The following is a 24,786-nucleotide window of genomic DNA, read 5'->3' on the forward strand; positions in this document are numbered from 1 at the left end:
TGTCTGTCAGTGGAATGGCAGCGCGCTACACTATGATAAGAGCAGATCTATCTCTCAAACCGTGGGCCATTTCTAACGTACTCACGTGATAATTTCAGAGGTGCAGCTGCAGCATTGCGTGTTGATTCTGTTTCTGATGGTCAAACACAAAGTAAATGAGGTTGCTGTCCCTTTCTTGAAATTGGACGCAGATACAGTACAGTCTTCATGTATGGCGTAACATGCAGAATAAATTAGGTGATGATACAGGAAAGAGAGAAACATAAATTTTTCATTTTATTCTCCTTTAGGTATGAGAAAACATCTAAAAGTTTAAAATCATTTAATTCACAGTTTGGACATTTCATATTATGTGAGTATTTGATTATGCGTGGAACCATTATGTTTTACGTATTTAAACTGGTATTTTTTTTTTAAAGAAATGTATTTTTACAGGAATATCACGGGAAATGGGCATTAGACTTGGAACTTGGAATATCGAGAGTCTATGTAGCCCAGGTCTTTCAAACTCAATGCTGAACACTCGTGTTACATCAACAGGGAATTTCTTGATCAACAGAGTAACTACTGACGCTTCATAAGATGCCCGTATCATGTAATTCATTTATACAAGGTACTCCTTAACAAAGTCATATTTATTTTGATCTTATATTTGTCTATGTACAAAGTATAACAATACGTATATTCACACAATTACCTCCACTTTTTTTGTACAGTACAATATTTTTTTTTATAAAAAGTAAATTGTTGCACAGCACCAAAAATAAAACTGCTTCTTGCAATTTATACATACGCAGTATATTTGTATGCATCAACTTTTAGAGTTTATTCGGTATTTGACAACAAGAAACGTATCTGTTTAGTAGAAATTTATGATCTATCAACTGTGTGATACATCTCGGTGTGATTTGGCAGCACTCATTTCTATATAGGAATATATTTGCATATAAAAATAAAAGTCAACTTTGATTATTGTTACGGTTAGAAGTATTGCTGGCAGGGGTGGAAAATCCTTTGAAGTTTAGTTTTCTCTCAGAATTTGTAGAATTACATGTACTTTATTTATTTTGTGCCTCACTGAGACAGTACTGCCATCTGTTTTGAATGGATCAGGCCATTCTTATCGTAAATGTTCTCATATGGAAATTGAGTAACTTCCAGTACTGTTCAGAAAAACTGTCAACGAGGGAGGACGACCAGGCACCCCAGTTCTGAAAGGGCCATTTATTTATTTTATTAAGTACATTGATGGAACTGCAAATAAAAGTGACATATATCTAATTTTTAATGTTAGACCCTGGTTTTAAACTCCTGTTAAAACATGTAAAACTTTGTTCCACAGTCGCAGTACGTGGACCAGGTAATCTTATCAATATTTGTGTTTCAGTGGCAGTTACAGTTTCAGTACATGTCAAAACTACTGCTGTTTTATTTCAGTGGAAATATTTGAGAAGTAACAAAACTATTTTTCGTATTTGTATTTAATAATCCTATAATAAAAATAAATATTAGCCATGAAGTGAAAAAGCCATCAGTGACTGATTCTAGATTTTGCGTCTTCCTCGTTACCATCGAAGTATGGTCGTCTTTACATTGAGGGTAGAATTTAACAACAGTATTTTGCACATGCCTGTTATGACTTGAACTCTAAACTTCTGATTCTTTCATTCGCACCCCGTAACACAGGAATCAGCATTTACTACAGGTACTTTGTGATAAAAGGACTTAGCAGTAAGAGGATTGAAGGAAATATAAGAGGCGCTGCTGTACTCTGTTTGTGCTGAGAGTGGTCTTCGTGGTCAGACTCCTGGTGATTGGTGTGATCGTGGTCTAACTGTTGATGGTTGGAGCGGTTCTGACCTGAATGCTGTTGGTCATCATAACCCACATGCCCTGGCTCGTGATGTGCTGACCTCTTTTCTCTTTGCTCTGCTAGTTTGCTCTTTGGCGTTCCATCTGCCAGTTGTTTGAATCTGAATTCCTCAGGTACTTCTGTCGTGGCTGCACTTCCTTCTGTTTGCTGCTCATTTTCTTGGTTTGTTGAGAATGGCCACCTGTCATCTACTGTGCTCATGATTTCACCTTCTTCTTTAAAGCTTGCAGCTTTCTTAATAGCTTGTTTCTTGGGCTTGTGCCCCTTGTTTGCTGCTATCATCTCATTAATTTCAGAACTCTCTGGCCTCAGTTCTTCGTTGTCCTGCTGAACCAAGGCAAACTGCGATCTTTCAATTGGTGGAAGGCGTGAAAATCCATCGTTCTGCTGTTTGAATTGTTCTGGTAGCGTCTGTGCCCGCTGCTGGTTTTCCTTACTGAGCTGCGGAATGCTCTCTGGGCTGATCACGTTGGGCACAGGTGGTGGGACTTCTCCTTGGAATGGTGCAAATTGTGGTGTTGCTCTGATCAAATCTGCTGTACCAACTGGGAATCTGACATCCCTCATTGCAGCTGGTGCTGGGGGAATTGATGATTCGACGGATTTGCCGTCGTAGGTAACCACAACTGACGGGATGGAGCTATCATCCAGTGGAAGGTAGCTGTCCATGCGCTCAGCTGCCATTGGCGTCTCACCTTCAGTGTAATCGTCTGACTGCTGGTACCTGAATGTGGGAGACCCACCTCTGACCGGGATACGGAAAGGTGGCATGATGTTGTTGGGGAACAGAGGGCGACGCACTAACCCAGGTCGCGGGTGTATCATCATGAATGGCTGCCCATTCTTTCTGTTTGGCTCCGGGCTGTGGCGGTGGTTCAGGTGCGCCGCAGGTGGAGTCAGTTCCTCGGCCAAGATTGGCTTTTTGACGTTAGAGCCATTCTGTGCAGCGTTTCTGTCTGGTGGTGATGGAATGAAGATGGGTTCAAATGTCTCAGGCTGCTGTCCCTGAAATGGGTTGTTCTTCCTGTCATCATCAGCGATGGCCTCCACAACTTCCGATCCAAGTTCCAATATTGTCTCCTCTGTTTTGCTGTTGCCAGCATCAGGCTCCTCATCCTCTACTGTGGACCTGTCTTCTGCCTGTGCACTCTTGCTCTTAATGATGGGTTTGAATCCCCCTTCAACCACGACAGAGTGAGGGTTGAAGCCGGTGTTGATAGCTACAGGGATGTGGGAGTCATTAGGGTCCAGCACAGTGATGTCAGATGGAAGGATGGGTGGAGAAGGCTTTATGGACGTTGCTTTGTCTGATTCGGTCTGTGGTGGATCAGGTAAGGGAGTTGTAGTGCTGGTGGATACCTTGTGGAGCTTAAGGGGCTGGGTGAAGTGATAGGTGGTTTTGAGGGCTGTGGAGCTTTGCTGTAGCGGAATGCGTGTCTTGACCATGGGGCGTTGAAACTGGGGCGCAATGCTCATTGGTCGGACAGGAGCTGGCCGGTAGTATGGCTTCTTGATGATGTAATTGTGCTGATTGGAAGCAGAGGTTGCATACATGTAGGCGGAAGGGTGGTGTGGCACAGGGCGGCGCAGCAGTGATACCATGCTGTAGGGATGCATAGGGCGCTGGAACATCAGCTGTGGGTGCACGGGGATTCGACCATACCCTTGAGGGATGAGGGTCGTGTGCAGGCTCATCAGTCCGGGACTCAGCAGCACTGGGACCACAGGCATCTTGACCTTGTTGTCTGATGTCACGCTGACGGATGACGTAGGTGATGCCTCTAATTCTGGTTTCTGCTTAGAATCAGACACTGATGAGTAGTTCGTGACAGGTAGTGGTGTGGTGGCGTGGAGGACAGGTGTCCTCTTGGGATCCACGGGGACTACTACAGAATTCTGCGCCAGATTTATTTCCTGCGGTGCAGCTGCACTATCGAACATCGTAGTATTCTGTATTGTGGTCTGGACACCAGGAATAAAAGGATTTAATTTTATGGTTGAAACTGTAGTTTGTTTTGGATACTCAGTATCAAATCCAGAAGAATTTGGGCTGTCAGCCAAGTGCTGGGTCTCCACCTGTGTCGTATGACTGTCGTTCACTAGGAAATAATCATCTCTTACCGCAACCAGGGTGTCATTGTTTGTGTCTTGTACTAGACCTGCAAACACAAGTAACTGGCAATAATAATGGAGTACTGGATTGCTTATTTCCAAGTTAATTCCAAATCATATGCTTTGTTCTCAGGTACTACGGACTTACGCTGGTTCATATGGATTATAGCTGTGACTCTCATACCTCAAGACAAGATTGTATGTATCTGGTAGTCTTTGTGTTGATAACTATAGATACTTGGTACTGAAAAATTTGTTTTCACTGAGTGTGATAATGAAGGACGCGTTTCCCATAGTAATTAGATGATGGGCGTATTAATAAGAAGATGGCTGTTTTCTTGTATGTAGTACCGTGTAGTCAGGCGATTTGATGACCCTGTTGATGGCAGTAACTCTTCTGAAATGTTGGTCACTCTCTGCCAGACCACACAGTACTGCATCGCAAAAGATCACCATCTTCTTTCTCCTTGCGTTTGAACCTCAAATTTTGTAATTTTTTGAATATTTTTTTATACAGTCCAATGTTTGTTTTTACGTCTACTCTTTAAAAAAGTGTCTCTCCTGCAAAAAACAGACCAGCCACTACAGAATGGGTTTATTTGTAGTCTTAGGAGGCATTCAAGGATGTCGTGATTTTTTTATAGACTCCGGTTGTTAACGTTAAGCAAACAATTCTATTATTCTGATTTCCAAAGAGCTGGCACATTTTATTAATGATTTTAAAGTGAAGTGCAGTGGGGTTTAGCCTAAACAGACCTACAACTTACATTCTGTTTGTAATTGAATGCATAAATATGTCAGGAAATTACAGCTTCAAAACATATTTGTATTTATTACTGTCGGCATAATATTTTAATTTTTATTTCTAATAATTACAGAAAATTGAGGAACGAGTCATTGCAAACTGAATATGGTTCTTTCTTGACACATTTTTAAACATTTAATATTTTATAAACCGTATTATTATTATTATTATTATTAAACATTTACATGCCTGAAACAAAGGCCCTTGAAGATATTTTTCTGCAAAGGAGTAAATTATTAATCAGCGGTATTCTTAAGTTGTGCTTCCTCTAATTAATGAATCAGTTAGAAATTGATCTATTGTCATTTATTTAATTTATATTCTAGGCAAATGTCTTAATCTCACCTGAAGGTGATCCTCCGGCATAAGTTGGTTCTTTCAGCAGGGGCGAAGGTGGCACGAAAGCGTTTCTGATGTTGTCCTCACCCGGTACAACCGACTCGGTTGTGACAGACTCGTATGAGAAAGGAAATTCCTGTTGGAACTTCTGCCGGTCGTCAGGGGGAAGTTGAGAAAACTCCGTCAGTGGGATGTAGTTGTGTTCTGACTGTTTTGAAAATTCGTCTTTTGCGTTGAAAAATACGTCATTTGTCTTGACCCGAGTTGACACCTGAATGCTTGGTCTGGACTGCAACTCCCCTTCTTCATCATCTTCACCGTCATTCAAATCTTCTTCGTCTGCTGGTACGCGGCCGGGGATGAGATCTGGCGTGGCGTCGCACTTATCCAACACATTTATCTTCCAGCCGAGGTAGCGATGCGAGAAGCACTAGTGTGACGTAAGAAGGGACTACGTTATTTCTTTATAAGAAGACAATATGTGCTTAAGAAACTATATGCATACATGCATTATTTACTTCGAATGAAATTTCCTGCGGTTGATTCTTCATACATATCCTTCCACATTAAATCATTTTAATTACTGAACTTTAGAATGGTCTGCAACATGTCAGATCCTTCTGGAGGAAGAAGATGAAGAAGATCTATCTTCTTCTTTAGCATTTGTCCCACTTTGGCGGGGTCTGCTTGTTTCCTCCCTTTTTGGAGATTTGCTTGATCTATCTAGACATTCGGTAGGACTCCTTGGACGAGGGATCGCCCCGTCGCAAGGCCTCTACCTGTACACAGGACAAACATCCATGGCTTGAGTGGGATTCGAACCCACGGTCCCAGCGACCAAGCGGCACAAGGCCCACGCCTCGGACTGCGCGGCCACTGTGACGGCAAGATGAAGAAGTTGTATAAATGTGCAAAATACGTGCATTCGGTTCATAAAATTAAGTCTGCCATTTTGTTAATATTAATTGATGTCAATAGAAATGTTGCTTATAATTGAATGTTAGTTTTCGAAGTGATTGATTACATCAGTTTATTTTTGTCTTTACTGACACACTGCTAACAGGGCCTGCAGGAAAGTTAAACAAATATTTACATTTCTTCACCGGAGATTATCACAGGTTTCATCATTCAATCCTTATCACTGAATATTATAGGAAAAATTATCCTTAATCATCTGCAGTAATTAGTACCAAATATATTCTTTTTTAGGATTTTACCCACTCCTTCTGTATAAAAATTTGAATAGCAATTGGGCAGTTTCTTCCGCCCCAAGTTACACGCACGATAAATTTGTAGAATCCTGAAATACATTATATAGTGGCAAAGTGAGAAAATAAATTAATTAAATTGTTATTTAATATTTTTGTTCGTGAAAATTATTGGAATTTATAAACACAGAAGAATCTGTCTGAATAAGAAACTGTATTTACAGTTTTTTTTAATAATGACTTAATATGAAAATATTAACTTAAATTATTCTTGAGAATTCAAGTGTTCCTATGATGAAAATTCAAAGCCACTTTTTGTTACAGACATTTGGCATATTTAAGCCTTTTGCAAAATCAACTTTTGATCTGTCCACGTGAAAGAAAATTTCTCTCTTAATTGATGCCAATTTATTTGAGTTTTATTGACTGTCACAGTGAAATGTAGCTTAATGGCAAACTAAATGTTTTGGTATTAAATGGTATTCTTAGAATAAAATGGGGTTTCTCATTTTGCACATTCTGTTATAAATGTGGCGTATATTATTTTCTTCCTTAAATGTTTAACCTCAATTCTTGTCCTATTACATCACTTTGGGGGCTAATTTATCTGAAGATAAGAATTTTGTTATTGGAGATGCTTTTAGTTCATTATTGCTCAATCAAAGTTCTAAATGTACAGAATAACCATCTTCGCCAGAACAAGAACTCGGGACACATTTTGGCGCTGTGGTATCTGCCCCTGTAATCTCCTATCCAAAATGTTCTTCCATCATTAGTTTCCAAGGTGATATCTTAACTGGACTTAAATCTACGAAAGTTTTCCGTGGTTGTTACCTCCTCGCCAAAACAAACAACTTTGGCCTTGTAACCATTTATCTAATGTTCTTACTTTTCAAGTTACAGATACTATCTTCATCGGGACTCAAACCCAGGACAGATTTTTAGGGGGATTGTGGCTTTTGTCATGTAAATTACTCGTCGAAAACAAATAACTTTGGTCATAGTACAGAACTTAACCTCACCGGGACTCGAACCCAGGACATTTCCCCTTTACCTTTGCAAAATATCTTTTTGGTTTCAAGACACAGGAATACCAAATTTGGTGCAAATATATAAAAAGACTTGGTAAATTCTCTATTTAGAATGAAAGGACAATTTAAAACAGTGAATATATGTTATCCCATAAGGCCCAAAATATTCTAAAAAAAGCAACCATCAAAGGTACCAACACTTGCTTATTATATTTACACCATAAGTGACAGGCTAAATTGGTTGGCTAACTGAGGTTGCTTGCTAATTACTGCATTCAAACTGGAACATTATTGACTCATTTATTTTCCTAACATTCTACTCCACGGCATTGCTTCTAACTCCAATAAATTTAAAATAAAACGACAGACAAACTAGCGCGACATTCAATGCATTCGTAATTGAGTTTCACAGAATAATAATCTGCAGTTGGTATTAAGTGATTACAGCGTGATGTCTGTGAATACGAGACATCTGGTGGCCATCATTGTCATAGTCTTGGTTGGTATTCGGCGTGTATTAAGTTTCGATGGCGGATGTGAAAGTGAAGTGCAGTGGACATTGAAGACGAAAAGTTTAATTAATAATGTGTGTTTTTGGCTGCCGTATCCTGAACGTAAGAGGGAACTACAACACAGGTCAGTGCATGTACAATTCTGATTTCCATGAGTAGCCAAAGCAATGTTTTAAGGAAGATTGCAAATGACGTTTGAATGTGGTATTCGCCCAAGCTTGTTGTACGAAACTGGATTTGATTTCACTGCTGATTTTGGTCTTGCGGGAGGCTATGCGTTCCTCTGAAACCACACGACGTCACAAACCGGAACTCCACAATCTACAACACCTTCACCTCAGATCTCGTTGCTTGCAGTAACAATAAAATCTGGATATCTCGGTGAGCACAGTGAGTGCTACGAGCTGGACGTCAGGGGTTTGATTCGCGGTTGTGGCGGGAATGCGTCGGTTGTATTTTTACCCAGCGTAGAAAAATAAAAATTAATGTGAATGGATATAGTAACTGAGACTAATTTTGCTTATTGGTTTATTTACGCGATACTACGTCAGCTCTAAATGTTGCAAAGAGCGAGTTAGGATGTGGAACAAGGCAGAATCTAATAATTTGCCTGGAGGGCCGCGGGAAAACAACGAAAAGAGTCCAGAGGTTAGGATGGGGCCCAATTCGGTTCTGTCGAATATGCAGCAGTAAACCCAACTTTTGGTAATGCGCGTTTTCTACGAAGTGATTAAAGTGGATGTTTTCTGGGTCTGTAGACATTCACCGACATTTCAGAGAAGCTTACTGCCTCCATCGTCAGGGCGATGAGTGAGTCGCGCGCCAACTAAACAACCAAGAAGCTAATCTAGTGCGGAGTATTTTGTTTCGCGGAAGACAACGACCACTGCCCTCTTAAACCGCTCTCTGCACGAAATGCTTCGACTGGCCTAAATAAAACAGCGATTTTGTTACGAGTTGGAAAGAATGAGTCGTCACTTGTTGTACCTGGTAATAGACGGTGGCTGGCGTGTTCTTGTCGGGCGTCCACTGCAGGATTCCCGGCTCGCCCTGATCACACTCCAGACTCAGTGTTCGCTGGTAGGCGCCGAAAGACGTGAACTCTTCTGCAAGGGGCTGAGTGGGGTCAGGCTTCCAGTTGCACAATCTTCCGGTCGCAGTGGGGTACACGTCACCACGACGGTTCTGTCGCGCCCCGGCAAAAATGCGAACCGCCTACAAACGAAAAAGGCGTGTTTTACTAGAGGCTGTGATGGGATTCCTAATAATTTGTAGCATTAAAGCCCAAAATGTACCTACCAACTGCAAACTCAAAATTTCTCCGCAATGAGTGATTATAATTTGAAGAAATTTTGCCAGACAGGATCCAAAGTGTGATCTCACAACTTTGGGACGAGATTACGAAAAAATTGTCAGAGCCGAGCGTTTCATAAATGTCTTGAGATGTTCATTGGGGTGATACTTGGATGACATTTTTATGCCTGTAGTTCAGGTTAAATAAAGCATTAAACTTGGTAGGTACATTCTGGACCACCCTGTAGAATTCCGTGATGACAGATGATGAACAGGGTCTATCTGAGCAACTACCGGATTCACTGAGCACGGAAACAGAGCCAAGTAGTGGTACACCTTGTGACGAAACTTACCGCTCGTTCTTCTCGAGTCTTGTGTTCGTAACCTCCTATGGGGTCATCTGTTATGTAGAAGGGGTGGTATCTAGCAGGGGTCTCCGGATCGAGCCCTCCCTCGACCACGAAGGTGTACGTCTTTCCTCGTACGACGTTGATCTCGGGTATGAGGAGGCCGTTTATGTACCAGGAGATTCCCCAGCCCACGTGACCTGCAAACCGCGAACGAGCGTGTTAGTACCTCGACCGTCGTGGCGTGCGCATCGCCACGTGGACCTAGTGTAACACAGCTTCACAGTTTAACAGCTGTTCAGAGATCGTCGTAATATCGGCGGCGTCATTATTTTTCACGATTATTTGAATCTGTTCCTTACTGAGCGTTCTAGGAGTTGGTTCATCTATTTTTAATCTTAATGTCTTATCACTGTTGTGATTCATTTCTTGTCACTGAGAAGTTGCTAATCTGTTAATTTTTTTCTGTACGTTGTAATGCGCGCTGAAATGTATTAGCATATTAACGAAAATATAAGCCTAGTTCACACGAATCCGTATTGTAGCAAATCCGCCTTGGGGAAGTGTTTGAGGAACGGTGACGTATGCAGACCAAAGCGCGATTGAGAAGATTTTCCAAAAGTCGAGTGCGATTTTTTAATCGCACCTTGCTGTTCCCGAGACCGTCAAGTTTCTTACGTGATAGCTCTTTTCTGTTTTGTTAATGGCTACGCCACGCGTTCTTCCTCGTTTATAAAATTCATTTCACGGTTTTAAGGCTTTGACCGGGATGTTCTTTTGTTAAATCTTATGTGGTACCGCCTGATTCGACTTCTAATGGTTAAGTGAAGTGTTTTCTTCGCGGTACGGTCTGGATTCGTAAATATTATGAAGACGAGCTTCGGCTTCAAAGGGTTAACGAGCTGATTTTCGTAATGGTGAGGTGTAGTGTTTTCTTCGCGGTACGGACTGAATTCATAAATAATATTTAGACGATCTTCGGCTTCAAAGGGTTAAAGACAGACAGGAATAATCAGCGACTGGTCGATCGCTTGTGAGCTGACGGAAGGCCCCCCCACGAACCTGTGATGGCGGGGTAGCCCCTCTTCCCTCCAGTGGGGCCCATCTGCGCGTAGAAAACGCCGTCCTCCGGTTCGTAGCACTGGATGGCCGGTATTTCCCACGCGTCTGTCTTCGGAGCGGGTGCTGGGGTGGCTGGTGGGGAGCGAGACGTGGCCTCGACTGAAGGACGCAGTTCCGGTTCGGCTGCAGGTGTCTGCTTCCTCGCGGTGGTTGTGTCCGGGTCAGGGATCGGGCAGTTCCATTTGGGTGCTCGGCCGAAATCCAGCAGCACGTCTCCTGCAAATTACAGTCCGTGCAGGATTGAGAATTGACTGTGGATTCTTGTGTTAGAACAAATTACGTTGTTTATTCGAATGTGCAGACTTGTATTTATTTTTTTCAACTGCAACGAAGAACTAAGTGACAATTCATATACAGTTTTAAGTTAATAATTCTGAGTTCCTGTGTCAGGATTCTTGCACCGTCTTCAAGTTGCGTGGTTGTGTCGCGGAACAAATTTTTCGTGAAAAACGCCCTCATTCGACCTTTCCTTATAAGAAGAATGCACCGGCATTTTAAATTAATATCTGTGTTACCCTCGAAGACATCATTTGCACTCCTGCAGTTTGCTCGTAAGTTTAAAAATATTTTTGGTTTTTACTGAATAGTGGCAACTCTGAAGACAAGCTCGTCCCGGATCCTCAGTTTTATTTATTTCTTGTTTCATGATGTGACACGCAATGTCATATTTTAATTAGTTTTAATTACTGCATTATTCGAATTGTATCTCTCCATCTGCTCTACGCAGTCACGATTACATCTGGCTCGCTCGTGACAGGAGTCCTACTGGGCGGGGTTAGCATTCTTATCCTTCATGTCAGGTACGAGGAGGAGGTACGCGGTACCAGAACAGCGAAGAAGTTGGTCTAGTGTGGGGAAATAAGAAATACATTCCGGTCAGCTCACAGTCCGGGCTGTAAGTCGCAGCTTCCCACTGTGGAGATCTGGGTTCTCGCCCCAGTACGATCTGTGCTGTGTGTTAGCTTAGTTTACGAGGGGCTTGGGGGTGAGTACATTTTGGGACTGATTCGTAAATTCAGTTTGCGTTGCAAAACCGAGGTAAACGCACTCTTGTTCGTGAGACTGTGGTAAGAGACTTCGTTCCTGGAGTTGAGAGGCCCGACGGCCCAGATGACGGCTTGGCTGCCGTTCGTCACGATGTCGAGGTCGAGTTCGTCCTGCGCCTTCAAGGGTCGCTGGCACGTCACGATGGAGTATCCATTGACCATGGCAGCGTTCAAGAGCCGCACGCTGTTAGTGCCCTCCTGTCAACACGAGACGCTGTATCAACTAGCTAGACTTGTACAGAGAGAAACAAGGAACAACGAAGAATTTTTTGGAAGCAACTCACGGCGTCCACTTTTCTTCAGAACATTGATGGAGGCTGACAATTAACTCTGAAGGAAGAACATATCAGCAGATTTACAACAAACATTCAGACCTGAGATGGATGAAGTTAGCTATTCAGGACTTTACTACGTAATCTGTGCAACTCTTCGCTTAGTACTTTAAAATGCGTAATTGGATTCTGTATTTCAGGACAGTGAAATCAGAGCGGCTAAAGTGGTCTTTGCGTATGGCTAGGATGAAAGACAGAAGAAATGCGTTCAGAGTTTTGATAATGAAACATCTTGGGGGAACGTCAACTTGGAAAATCGAGAAGTTATGAGGGTTGCGTGTATCTCGAATTGAGAAAGATCGATTGTGAGGATCGGAAGTTTCTCAGAGGCGTGAGTTCATTAATTTCCTTTACTGAAATTCCACAAATAGTTGGGTCTGTCAGCGGTTGGTAGGATGACTCTTTCTCACTCATGTCGAGTGCCAATGTATTCCCGTTAAGTAAGAACGTTACCCTGAGCCTCTCGTCGGGGCAGCTGCCCCTGGTACCGGCGCACTGAGACTTCGCGTCCAAGAAGTAGTCGACGGCGTAGCCTTTGAGCGTGGCCTTGTCCACCCAAGCCACGACGACGTCTCCTCCAATCATCTTGCTCCGCGTTCCATCCCCGGACAGACCGAAAGACATGTACTCGCCATCCTCTGGAACAGAACACTCGCGTTCATTGTCACTGACGTGAGGCTGGCGTCGATGCGAAGGTCAGCCCTGTGCGAATACAATGTATGCATTAAAAGAGACAATATGGCGGCATCACTACTCGAAAGCGGATGTCGGACCTTCACATCAACGCTCGCCTTTACACTCTGACCACTAAACTGTGAAGGAGAAATCGTACTTGATTAGTGCTTCCATCTCTAGACAAATCGTAGAATTTAAAATGGTAAACTCGTAGCCTAGTTACTAGATGGCAGCAGCAAGCGTTTTCTTGTTTCAGATCATGATTCTTCAGCGACGCGTCTTAAAGTTCGATTCTGTTTACTCAGGTCCCTGAAGACAAATGTCGAGATGGAAACTGAAACAACCCACTGTCTTTCTTCTCGTAAACTTGACAAGGGGAAAGTACCCTTTTTCAGGTTGGTCCTTGTTTGCAGGGCTGTGGAGTCGGAGTCGGAAGCAATTTTAGGTAGAGTCGGAGGCGATAAAAATGTACCGAATCCGACTCCGACCTCGGTATAAATTCTTAAGAACAATTTCTATACCGTGTGAGCCGCCGGCGGCCTAACGCTTAGGGAGATATATTACGTTGGCATCCCTGCCAATGTCTTTTTTGTGTGTATCGTCGAACTAAAAGAACTGAGGGTTGGAACAAGACAAGTTGCTGCTTTGTCTGCGCACACAGAAACGCGCACAGTGTCAAAAGACTTGGATACGGCGCTGCGGTGACTTACCTAGTTTACTGACCAGCTGCAACACGATGCTGTCTCCCGCCACGGCCCAGCGCACCTCAAACGCAAGGTCGTCCCACAGCACCTCGCAGTTCAGCTTCGACTGCGAACGAAGGAAAAGGAGCGTGGGTTCAGATCTCAGCAGAACAGGCAGCCCGCTTGAGGAGGGGCCATGAGGGCAATTATGTATAAACAAAATCGGTTCGAATCCCTGGAAATTTTTTAAAAATATTTCATGAGATTGCCGAATGGTAAGACGGAAAAGAAGGGACCAGGACGAAGATATATATTCGTGGTAAAGCAAGCAGACTGCTCGGTCTTCATTACTAGACTCTGCGTGCCAAAATACAGGGTGTGCGAATTATAGTTACTGAAACGTAGGTCGGGCTGGAAAGTGGAAGAGAGCAAAAGTACTATATGTGCTTTGCTTGAATGTTCTACGTCCGATAGTCAGCGGAAAAATACGTCGAAAATAAGCTAATAAAGCAGGAGATACGAACAGAGGGAACAAAATTATTTTCTGTTGAATTTGTGACAGAAACGATGACCCTCAAAATATGTTCAGAAGACAGATGATCTTCTGAACAGCGAGAGACGAAAATTAAGGAGATTAATGAAGATTTCTGTCTTCTGGGTTGTTGCGCTGTGTAGTCCGGGTGATGTTTACAAACGTTTCAAAGGTCATGCTGCCTCCATCATCAGGGCGATGACTACACAGCGCAACAACGCAGAAGACAGGAATCTTCATACTCACCGATGTGAAAACCTCAAATCTTACAAGGAGATTAATCTTTACCTTCTGTTTTTCGTGAAAGTTTAATTAGTTTCCGACGTAAGGCGCTTACTTAAACTCGTGTGCGGACGAAGAAACATGCGGACCGCGAATCAGAGGATGGGCGGTGGCAAAACCCGTCGTGCTGAATCACCTGTTCCCTCCGGTTAAGATTTTTTTTTCTGATGAAGGTCAAATTGGCACTTAACCTAAGTAACACATTTCTTCACAAGCACAGCCGATGACTGACTGACCTCTCTCCCACGTCAGAACATCAATTCGTAACCAGTCACATAATTATATGTTTAATAATAAATTTAAGTGGGAGCTTGTGTCACTTTCTCGCAGAAACATTTTACATCTGAACATTTAATTCAGTTTATTCTGGTATACGTACCTTTCCATTATGTGACTTAAAGGCTCCATCCCGCAAACTCATAATAGATAACCTTACTATAGTGTCTTCACCTTCCGTACCTCACGTTACGCCTCTGTCTTCAGGCTCCGAAACGTCGGATTTTTCTTCCAAAACAACTCCCTTTACCAACATGGACGGTGACTTGAGCTGGGATGAAGTGGTTTTAAGATGACCGTGTTCTGGGTTATTACGCCATGTTTACCGACGTTTCAGAGGTGCTTGCTGCCTCAGACATCAGGGCCGCGAGGATGATGGGGGCAGGAAGAACCTCTGAAATGTCCGTTGGTTTCAACCACACTGCACGGCGCTATAACCCACAAGACGGCCAAATTCACACTCGACGCCATGAGAACCTCAGATAGCACCAAGTGGTGGCGAAGTTCTGGCTGAGAAAGCTGGGGAAATCGTGACCTGACGACACCTCAGTGTGACTTTTCCGCAAGAAACAGTTTCATCCGATGTATTCCTTTCGTAGAAAAACGAAACGTAAAGGTGACTGACGCAGACAAATGATGTTTTGTTCCGGTAGAGGAAAACATGAATTGAATGGACATCTGCCCTTTTCGGAACAGTTGTCCGGCCCGAAAAGTTGTTAATCGAAGATTACCTGTAATAATTGGAAAACATTTAACACGGAAAATATTGTACTCGAATATTCGTCTTCCGTTGGTCGGCAGAGTGATTTCTCCGTAGACAATGTACGAGCAGATTCCTTTGATTAGGTTAGGTTAGGTTCGATTTTCGTAATTGGCAGGCTGCAATGCGTACCGGAGTACCTTTTTTGTTCTGAGTCCTCCTCACAGCTGCTCCGAGTGGCCGTGTTGAAGACATTGTCTTATTTAGCCTACATAAAATATGAGGAGCTCATCTCATTCAGATCTGCTTAGTTCTCAGCATCCGTACAACTGAAAAACTTTAATGTAATTCCTAAACTACATTTCTGTCCTTCAGACGTGCTCTTTCGTGTATTCCCTAACTTTGAACAGAGGACCTTAAGTTTATATCATATTAAAAACTATTCACCAAGTGCGATATATATCATCTTATAGAATTTTATCTTAATTTTCCTTTAACGTGGGAGACCACGTTTCACACCCGTACAAAACAACGGGTATAATCAAATTTTCTATTAACCTATTAATTAAAAAAAGATATTTACAGAAATAAAGCAATCTTTATCTTAATTAGGGATGCAACTATATATTGATACTTTTGCAGAGAGAACAACAAAACGCAGTTCTCCTCATTGGCTAGCGCCCTGGACTTATGCGCAGATGGTCGATTAGTTTAATCGAACCGTGATCGATTTGATATTGCTTGCGTTTCAAACACGTCATATGATTTTTATTTAAAGCGCTCATTGCTGTAGTACAAATTTTGTCCACATTAAATTTATCGGACATAACCTAAAAGATTCACGACAAACATCGCTGATTAATACATAATTTGTAGGCGTGTTTTGATAGATATCCATATACAATTTTAAAAGTCTAACTTCGTTGCTTTATTACCGTTAAATATAATTATCACGCGTTCTCCATGTTATTTACATTCTACAGAAAAAATTATGTTAACAAGACTTGCGCGTTTTTCGATCTGTTGATCTCCATATTTCAGGACCGCATATTAAGTGGCGCTAGTATCGCTTCTACCTCGTAAGTTCGTGCCGTCCGCCATTTTGTTGTTGTTACCGATCGTATGAAATTAGAAACCTCCAGTGGCACAACACTCACACCGAGTGCCATCAGAATCTGTCCACGAAAGAGATAAAATCATATAGAATGAGGAGGGCGTGAGTGGAGCGGGAAATGCGTGCTCTACATTTTAACACCTCTTTCTTTCTGGATCGTGTTTTATAAGCGCGTAAGTAGCCCGCGTTCTTGAAACTTGAATGTAACAGATATCGGTTGTTCAGGAATGTAGGAAGGAGCCAAGATGGCGCAACAAGTTCAAGGTCACGCGTTTGTTGGTCGCTGTGACGAGGATGGATGGCCTTGAAAATGTTTAGGCTTGTAACACGGCGCACGGATTGTCACAAAAAGACGTGTACGCGTATCCATTGGGTTAAATAAAGATATTTTAATAAACCGAACCATTACGTAAGCCAGCAGTGACACCTAGTGAATTAGCGAATCTACTGCGGGTATTTAAAATGACCATCGTTAGCTTCGTCGGACAGTTGACAGGGGTGAGCAATTGACTGACAAGCGGCCACCAAAGTTTATGCTAGGACGACTGAACAAGACGTCCGATTCCTTGTCGGAGCGTTTGAAGCGTTGCTGGCTTTCATTTAACCCCGCAAGAAAAGGTCAGGTGTACTTAAATCGGGCGATCTTGGAGGATATTCATCGAGTCATCTGCGTCCTATCCATCGGTCAATATAAACGGTGCATCTGCTAAGTGTAGACCACACTGTGTTCCCCTGGCAAACGCAGCACCAAGGTTAATATTCCGTATTATAATGTGTATACATCTGTTTGCTCGATGACCGAGATTCGATCCCCGACAGGGGCAGAGGATTTTTCCTCTAGCCTCTGCGTCCAGACCGGCTCTGGGGCCCACCAAGCCTCCTAACCGATGGGTACCGCTGTCCGCCCCATCTAGTGCCGAGGTTAAGAATGAGTAGGAGTTATATGACCTCTCTCCCCCCAAGCGAGTACAGGGCGTGTAGCGGGACATCTTGTTTTGTCGAAAAGCGAGTAATAGTTCGCATTAAATGCTGAGAGATGGCGACCTTTTTAAATGCTGCCCAAAACCACTGTGGCAAGGTCAGCGCTGCCAAGCGACGAATCTGGCGTGGAAAGGATTAAAAAATGTAATTTTAAATGTTGGATAGTAGAGTTGCTTCAGGCCTAAAGAACTTGCTTTGGATGTATACAGCGAGGGGACACTAATTTCTACAAGAAATATTAAACACGATTTATATAAAAAGGGTTTTATTTCACTGGAGTTGGCTACAGAAAATCATTTCATTTAAAGTGTACGGTGAGCAGTGCCTTGTTTAAAACACATCCAAGAACAATTCAACGCTCTAGAAGTTACTTCGCCTCGTTAAGGTATGAATCTTGTTAGTGTTTACATAAAATATCTGAAAATAAATTAGCACACGTATCATTAAATTAATGCTGGCTGTGAAGGTAAATTTCCAAGGGTAAAAACATAAGCGGATTTCTGCATTTTAAGGTAATAGGGTGCCCACTTCTCCTTTTGTAATCGCTGAATGAGATTCAGTGACCGCGGAGGCCGAACGCGAGAACGTAATACGACGTCTATCGCACCTTCACCCAGGAATTAAACGCGAAAATATAGTCCTTAATAATTTTATTCTGAATTATTAAAAATTAAATAAATAAATAAATAAATTAGTAAGTTGTTGCAGAATCGCGTAATTAACACCGGAGGATTAATCCACTGATTAAGTTATGGAGCGTGAAAACAAATATAATAAAAATAATGAAGTTTGAATATTTGGCGTCTCGTTTCCATGGAAACTGGTAACTGAAGTGAAACATTTGTCAGCGTGACGTGGTTTCTTGTACTGAGGAAGCTGTGGCTGGCCCTAACTCAATTTAAGCTTTCGCGGTGGCCCGTACTAAAGACTGATCTTACTTTTGATGTTGGTGAGCCGTATTTCCGACGTTTCAGAGGAGCATACTGACACTCACATTTAAAAAATTAATTAAGACGTGTTCAAGAAATTACAAAGCTTTGAGTCAAGATGCAGCCGAACGCATAGTACTGAGAAGTAAGGACTCTTACTTAAATTGGAGAAGGATTTGTACTGGTTTTACTACTGCAGGGTGTCCAAAATCAAATTGAGTTCCTCGTGTGAAACGCGATGTATTAATTTAAGAGCTGATGTATAATGTAATCTGTGGAACTTTCGTGTAGCATAAAGCAACGAAGAAAGCTGACACGTGGGATGTGGCATGTAACAACGTTGTTACAGAGTTTACACAATGACAAACCTTAATATTGTTATTACACCAGAAACGTTCCGTTGCCCTTAAGTGACAGGCCGAACCACAAGGTAAATGCACACAGCGACTGAATTATGAACCTTCCATATTTTTAATAAGAGTGGTTTTAGGGTAGGGCGAACCCTGTACTCAGAGAAAAACACGATAATTAGAAAATAATATTAATTAGTATAACGCAGAAGACTCAAGGGTAATTAACATGGTTGTCGCACGAACCATTCCGTCATATTAAAGCATTCGCTGTTATTATTTCTCAATGTCTGTTTTTAACCATTGCAAAACTAGTCTAAAAGTGTTATTTTTTCTGAATTAGCGCGCTGTAAAAATAGATGCCCTGATGTAAAGATTTGCGTAACAACATTTATACAGGGTGACTCACGGGAAACCGATCGGTTTGAATAGGCAGAACTGTTTAATAGGAGATGTAAGGACCCAGGAACAATGTCACCGTCCTGTCCGTTGGACAGTGAGGTAACGTGATGTTCATTCAAAATCGGAACTCGAAAATATGGCGGGAGGTGGCTGAGTGTCAGATCCGAAGACGTCAGCCCGAAACGTCGATCGGGGGATAAGTGAGGCCCGCCTGAATGCGCAGTTGCCTCATTGTTTAGTGTTGGGCGAGGCCTTCCAAAGAAGCAATTGAGGACCATCCGCGATAAACCATTGTAGTTTCAACGCCGTGCTGCTGTGTGATTTTGGGGTGACGACGAAAGACTGTGTAAAAGATGTTTTGGCAGAATGGCCCACGAGATAAACAGCTTGGAAGCAGCCTTCTTGTGGGTTTACGTCTGGAAAAATGTGTTTTAAACGTGTGTTCCCTCCATTTGTGAATTGAAGGTGGAAAGGAAGTTCCTGCCTTATCCACAACGTATCCTTAGTAAGTGACACTCTAGAGCAGTGGTATTCAAACTTTTTTGTTCGCGTACCCCCAGATATAATTTCTCTTCAACTTTGTACCCCCAAAGTTGTTGATGTATAATGAAAGTTATACGTAGTATATAATCTACATCTAAAATAAATTAAATAAATTACTTTACTGATTATTCAGTGTTTATCATAAAATAATATATTTTTTTTAAATTTCACGTACCCCCGGGGGGACGCGTACCCCAGGTTTGTTTACCGCTCAATTTGTTCAGAGGGCCTACTTATTTCGTTTTGTGGATCGCCATGTCCCGTGGGTCACTCTGTGTAATATCTGGCGAAATAGTTAGAAACAATTACAGCTTATAAAATAATATTAAAATTTCCCTCCGTTAACAATTTCTACATGTAATGTTTGTGACGTTTAATTGTCCGTAATGAACAGGAAGTTTTGGACATGAAATGTCTTGATGTCTGCATGTAAACTATCAATGAAGAATTTAAAAGTTAACGTTAAAAATAAAGAAAAGAAGTTTGTGCAAATCATCGGCGAATGTCCCTGAAAGATGACCAAAGATTTTTTTAAAGATACGTCATGAAAACTTTAATGACAATCCATTCGTGACGACACGCGCTTCGGGTGTAAGGAACCTTGACACTTTGAGCCTGCAGTTAGGAAATAATTTCTTCGTAAGAGAGAAAACGGGGCCCCGGGAAATCATTTGTACTGAACGTAAGGCTGGCCGTGGAAATTAACGGGGCTGAAAGACCTTCCATTGTTGTTGTTCGCAAACTGATTGTTATAGAGAACATTGTTGCGGAGATTCTGGTCTTGCAGCTGTTGCTGATGATTGTTGAAATTGTTGGCGTTCGAATGTTGCGTCTGTGAGTTATAGAAGTGTGGGCCGTGTGGCTGTTGGATCGTCGGCTGTCGTGGAGGGGTTTGGCCGAGGAACGGGTCTGATACTACGATCGATGGAACTACCTCGAAAGACGACGCCGAAGCGTCTCTCTGCTGTGTCGGCGTTTGGAAAGAGAACGAATCGTGAGTTCCGTGTTGTCTTTGTTGTTGAAGTGGATTTTGTTGTTCGAGTCTGTGTAAGTTAAATGTCGGTTTGTACGTTGTCGCGCGGATGTCGTGTCCCGGTGCAAAATGTTTGTCGACGTGGGTAGAAGGAAAATGGCGTCTTTGCTCTCGATAGAAAGTGTTGTCATTGTTATAAAAGTTGTTGAAGGGAGGACCGGCAGGCGGAGATGCTCCTCCGAACGAGTGTTGTTGACGTTGTTCTGGGTTGTTGAACACGAGTTGATTTCGGATTTGATCAGGAACGAGTTCAAGAGATCGCGCTCTTTTCTGTAACAAACAGACAGACAGAACATACAGAACAGATGAGCGTGAGTGAGAAGAAGAGTGTGTCCGCTGTCGGTCAACAGAAGTTAACGGAGATGGGACGGAGGGACGGAGCATTGTGGCCAAAGGCTCCGAGTAGCTTTAGCTTTCAGCCCACAAGATGGGGGAGGGAGGGGGCGGTTTAAACAACATTTTACGTAGGGGTAGTTCCTGCCGTTATGACTGTAAGTTGTGTATAAACTTTGACTTCAATCTTCCTGATTAACTGATTGTTGAGACGGCGACTCCAGGTCTCGTCAGTTACGCGTTTCGTATTCGTCTGGGCGTGCATCCATCGGCCTTCAATTGTTTGCCAGTATTTGTTTTGGCGTCATTAACAAGAAACCATTATTGTTAAGTCCTAATCTTTTGTAGTAATTCTGTCAAGCGGATTGAACAATTTGTACATGTAACATCTGTCCTGTTGAAATACGTTTTCCATATTCCGACTTGAGACGTAACTTTCCCGTCATTTCCCCTCTCACGCTTTTAATTTCCCGTATTCCGCGCCTGCGCCAAGCCACTCCCCTCCGTATCCCCACCACAACCGCCACGTCACCTTGTTCTATCACCAATTGTCAAGCATCTGTCTGTCGCAATGAAAGTAAAGTCTCCACTTTTTGGCACACTTTCCTTTGTTTACCCCACAAACCCTTATTGTTCAGAATTATCCCTAAGTACTTTCTACTTTCTTCCTTTCACCCTTTCCATTACTTGTTTCTTTATAATCCGTTTTTCGTCTCCTGTGTCTCCGCCTTCTTTACGACAGTGTCCCAAAGAATCAAGAAACATCTGGACCACATCTTTGTCTCACTCCATCTATTTGATGTCTGCATTTTAAAGCAGTTTTAATAGAGTTGATCTCTTTGGAACTTGTCTTATGCTACAAACTCTCCCTATTCATAAAATCAAAGACTGAATTAAAATATACGAAGCACTGATGTGTTTTCTTCCTTCCTAAAGCTTAAATATTTGTCTATAATTTTAATTATGAAAGAAATTATCGTCCCACTATTTACCAAAGCCTACCTGGGACAAGATACAGGGTGAGGCAGCATCCATCCATAATTTATAGTCGACCGCAGTTTATTAAAATTTATTTAAAGTAATGTGAATTCAGAGACAAGTGTTTGCAAATATTTAGGAACACTTCTTAAAAGTAACACCCGTCAGATGTCATCTACCTAGACTAATCCACTTTCGAAGGTACTAAATTGTTCGGATACTTGTTGTTTGGTAGTCGAACACTTTAAGGACTGTGTTTGAACATCGAATAATTTCTCGCCGTGGCGACGTTTCGAGACCAGTCCGTTCGTCCAGTCTGCCGGCCTGTGATTTATTTTGTATGGGGCCACTTCAAAAACATCGTGTCCGGTGGGCTAGAACAGTCTCAGACAGGGAATTTCTAGGGAAATTCGTGTCCATCTCACCGCTTGATTTAAAGTGTTACGAATCCAGTGCACGAATCGTGTTGGACGAATCTGGCAGGTGTTATTTTTAAAGAAGTAACTTTGTTACAGTGTTCATAAATATTTGCAAACACTTGTCTCTGAATTCACCTTATTTTGAATAAATTTGATTAAACTGCGGTCAACTAATGTGTCTTTAAAATGATGAATGAACTCTGCCTCACCCTGTATATATATAGTCCATCTCATCCTGAAAATTATTATCATGTGCTTTATATTTATCATATTTACGGCAAAGCTCCTACTTGCAAATAATTTACATCTGAGGTTACAGATTTCAGGCTTTAATACTGTAACGTAAGCCTTGAAGTGAGTGTAATGTATGAGATTGAACATTTATATGCCATAATTTTACTTTTATAATAAATCGGCATGAAACTCAGTTTGTTAAAATGTGGTTTGGTTATTATTGCGTTATATGAATATGGAAATCGGTAATTTTCCCTTAGAATTCTCAAGCCTAAATAGCACTGATAAATATATTGTACCGGAAGCAGTGTTCTTGTTAAAACTGGATTTATTATTTTGGCTAGTACAACAAATTCCTCATCTTGGATTAATGTTCTGTCTGTCCACAAATCACACCGCAGAAAATGTCTCAATTCTTCCCTCGTGTTCAGGTCGGAGTACTTCTTGTCCGCACTTCACTATTACGTGATTATCATAATTTATTTATGCTCGGAACACACCGGAACTCACTTTTGTTCATAGCAAGAGACCGTGAAATTCGATTGCGATCCAAGCGTCTCCAAGCGGCGATATTACTCAACGAGCTTGTTCCACGTTCGTCTTTGCATATATTCTTTTTACGCAGTTGGTGAATTGAAATTGGAAATTGGAAATGCTTAGTGAAAGAGATGACAAACGCGTTAAGATGCGGAATATTTATCAAACTCAGCGGAAAAGTGGTGTGTGACCTGATAACGAAACAGGAGTAGTTTACGAAATGGAATGATAATGCAGTGAAGACATTTCGCGATATTCATTTCTTTTCAGTTCTCCCACCCCCCGGCAGGCAAGAAAAATGCAAAATAAAGTGGCGAAAGATATAAGATGTTGAAAAATGAAAGGAAGAAAGGAAGAAAGGAAGAAAGAAAGCAGCACGCTCAAGAAAAGGAACTAGGAAAATATTTCATAAAGATGGTAGATCGACTGAAGAGACACTGATGTTGCTGTTCGTGGCCCCAATTTTCAAGTCGCCGATGAAGTAACCGGGTGTTACGAAATAAATTCGATACTTCGGAAACAGGGCGTGTAGGAAGTCAGGCTATTGTGGAACGCAGGGGGGGGGGGGGTGCGATTTATACCGCAGATGATGACGTCAGTAAACAGTGGAGCGAGTTCAGGTAGACAGCCAGCGGGAGAAGAGTCGTATTAAGTAAAGCCGTCCCGCTACACGCCACGTTGGTCTTTTTGGGGCGGGGGGGGGGGGGGTGAGCGGAGGTATAGCTCCTCTCTTCCTTGACCTCGGCATCAGATGGGGGTGAGTGGTCAGCATCACGCCCCGACCGAGCTTTACCCCCCGGGTACGCATTGGATAGGAGGCTGGGTGGGCCTCAGATTTCGGTGGCGTATTATTTGGAAAGTTGTCACTTCGAAGCCACCGGGGTAGAGGGGGGGGGGGACGGGCGCAGTTTTTCTGAAGAGGACGGCCATTAAATGGCTGCAGTGCCGACTGACAATCGGCCAATAATACATTTTCGATGCTCAGCTGTCTCGCCACTGCCTGCTGAATGATAAACCACGAGCTTCACAAATCACAGCGAAACCTTCATTATAGACTTGTCATCTGCAGAACAGGGCAGTTGAGTGCAACAGTGTCACATCGGACACACAGCTGAGTAACTGGAAACCAAAGTCAATTTTCTGTCGTTTGATTGTATTTTAAAAGTGCACTCTTCTGCGCAAGATTTTTTGAAAATGACCGACGCGCAAAGGAAATTCCTCCAGGAACGTACATGGCGCATGGCTAAACGATAGGACAGTTATTTTCATATTTTTATGTTGTTTAAATTTTTGTGATTCTTAGCGACGAGGTCGTTACCCTAACCAAGACAATATAGAGGATAAGTCAAACGTTTCGCCCCGGGAATCGTGGTCCCGGATCTTACTCCTCCAGACATTTTCTTCCGGGGAACCAGAAGCCTACAGTTTATACCGAGTTACCGGAAAATGCGGAGGAACTGCAGAGCGAGAAGCGATCTCAGTGCCGCGCCCGAGGAGCTGTTCCACGACAAACAATTTGAACATTTGCTTATACAAAGATGATTCGGCGTCGGGTGATTTGATCATTAATGAATTTGTAAGAAATTGGCCGTGGTCTAATTTAACGCATTTCCTGCATTTGGATGAACTGAGGAATACTATGAAAATTCTCAGTCATTTTTAGCCGCTGTCCGGGGCCGAGATTTTAATAGGTTCATATTGTGGCTTATAAATCATTAACGCAATGTCCGATGTGCTGTCACGTTAAGCAGTGGTTTGTGTGATA

The 24,786-nt window shown here is 42.4% G+C and overlaps 2 protein-coding genes and 1 long non-coding RNA gene across 5 annotated transcripts in view; 2 read left to right on the forward strand and 1 right to left on the reverse strand.

The window, feature by feature from the left end:
• Positions 1-617: 617 nt before the first annotated feature.
• Positions 618-24,786, reverse strand: part of LOC110826556 (protein Skeletor, isoforms D/E) — a 60,105-nt gene continuing 35,936 nt past the window's right edge. The window contains exons 7-14 of the mRNA XM_087349759.1: positions 13,406-13,505; positions 12,474-12,658; positions 11,691-11,886; positions 10,583-10,858; positions 9,527-9,720; positions 8,868-9,095; positions 5,136-5,559; positions 618-4,032 (exon numbers count right to left, since the gene is read on the reverse strand). Of these exons, the coding sequence (XP_087205885.1) occupies positions 1,700-4,032; positions 5,136-5,559; positions 8,868-9,095; positions 9,527-9,720; positions 10,583-10,858; positions 11,691-11,886; positions 12,474-12,658; positions 13,406-13,505 (3,936 nt within the window). The 3' untranslated portion in view covers positions 618-1,699. The remainder of the gene's footprint in view (positions 4,033-5,135; positions 5,560-8,867; positions 9,096-9,526; positions 9,721-10,582; positions 10,859-11,690; positions 11,887-12,473; positions 12,659-13,405; positions 13,506-24,786) is intronic.
• On the forward strand, positions 4,030-6,866 carry LOC147873791 (uncharacterized). Its single transcript, XR_015535351.1, has 2 exons — positions 4,030-4,183; positions 5,117-6,866. It is a non-coding gene; the product is annotated as an uncharacterized LOC147873791 (long non-coding RNA).
• Positions 7,870-24,786, forward strand: part of cpx (synaptic transmission protein complexin) — a 482,383-nt gene continuing 465,466 nt past the window's right edge. The window contains exon 1 of one of the 3 annotated variants that reach the window (XM_087349776.1): positions 7,870-8,004. In XM_087349776.1, the coding sequence (XP_087205902.1) occupies positions 7,953-8,004 (52 nt within the window). In that variant the 5' untranslated portion in view covers positions 7,870-7,952. The remainder of the gene's footprint in view (positions 8,005-24,786) is intronic. The other 2 variants (XM_087349775.1, XM_087349770.1) reach the window with 2 other exon arrangements.

Source organism: Zootermopsis nevadensis, unplaced genomic scaffold, assembly GCF_977971745.1.
Source record: "Zootermopsis nevadensis isolate Lab colony 2312 unplaced genomic scaffold, Znev_1.0 Znev_ptg000016l, whole genome shotgun sequence".
Taxonomy (NCBI): domain Eukaryota; kingdom Metazoa; phylum Arthropoda; class Insecta; order Blattodea; family Termopsidae; genus Zootermopsis; species Zootermopsis nevadensis.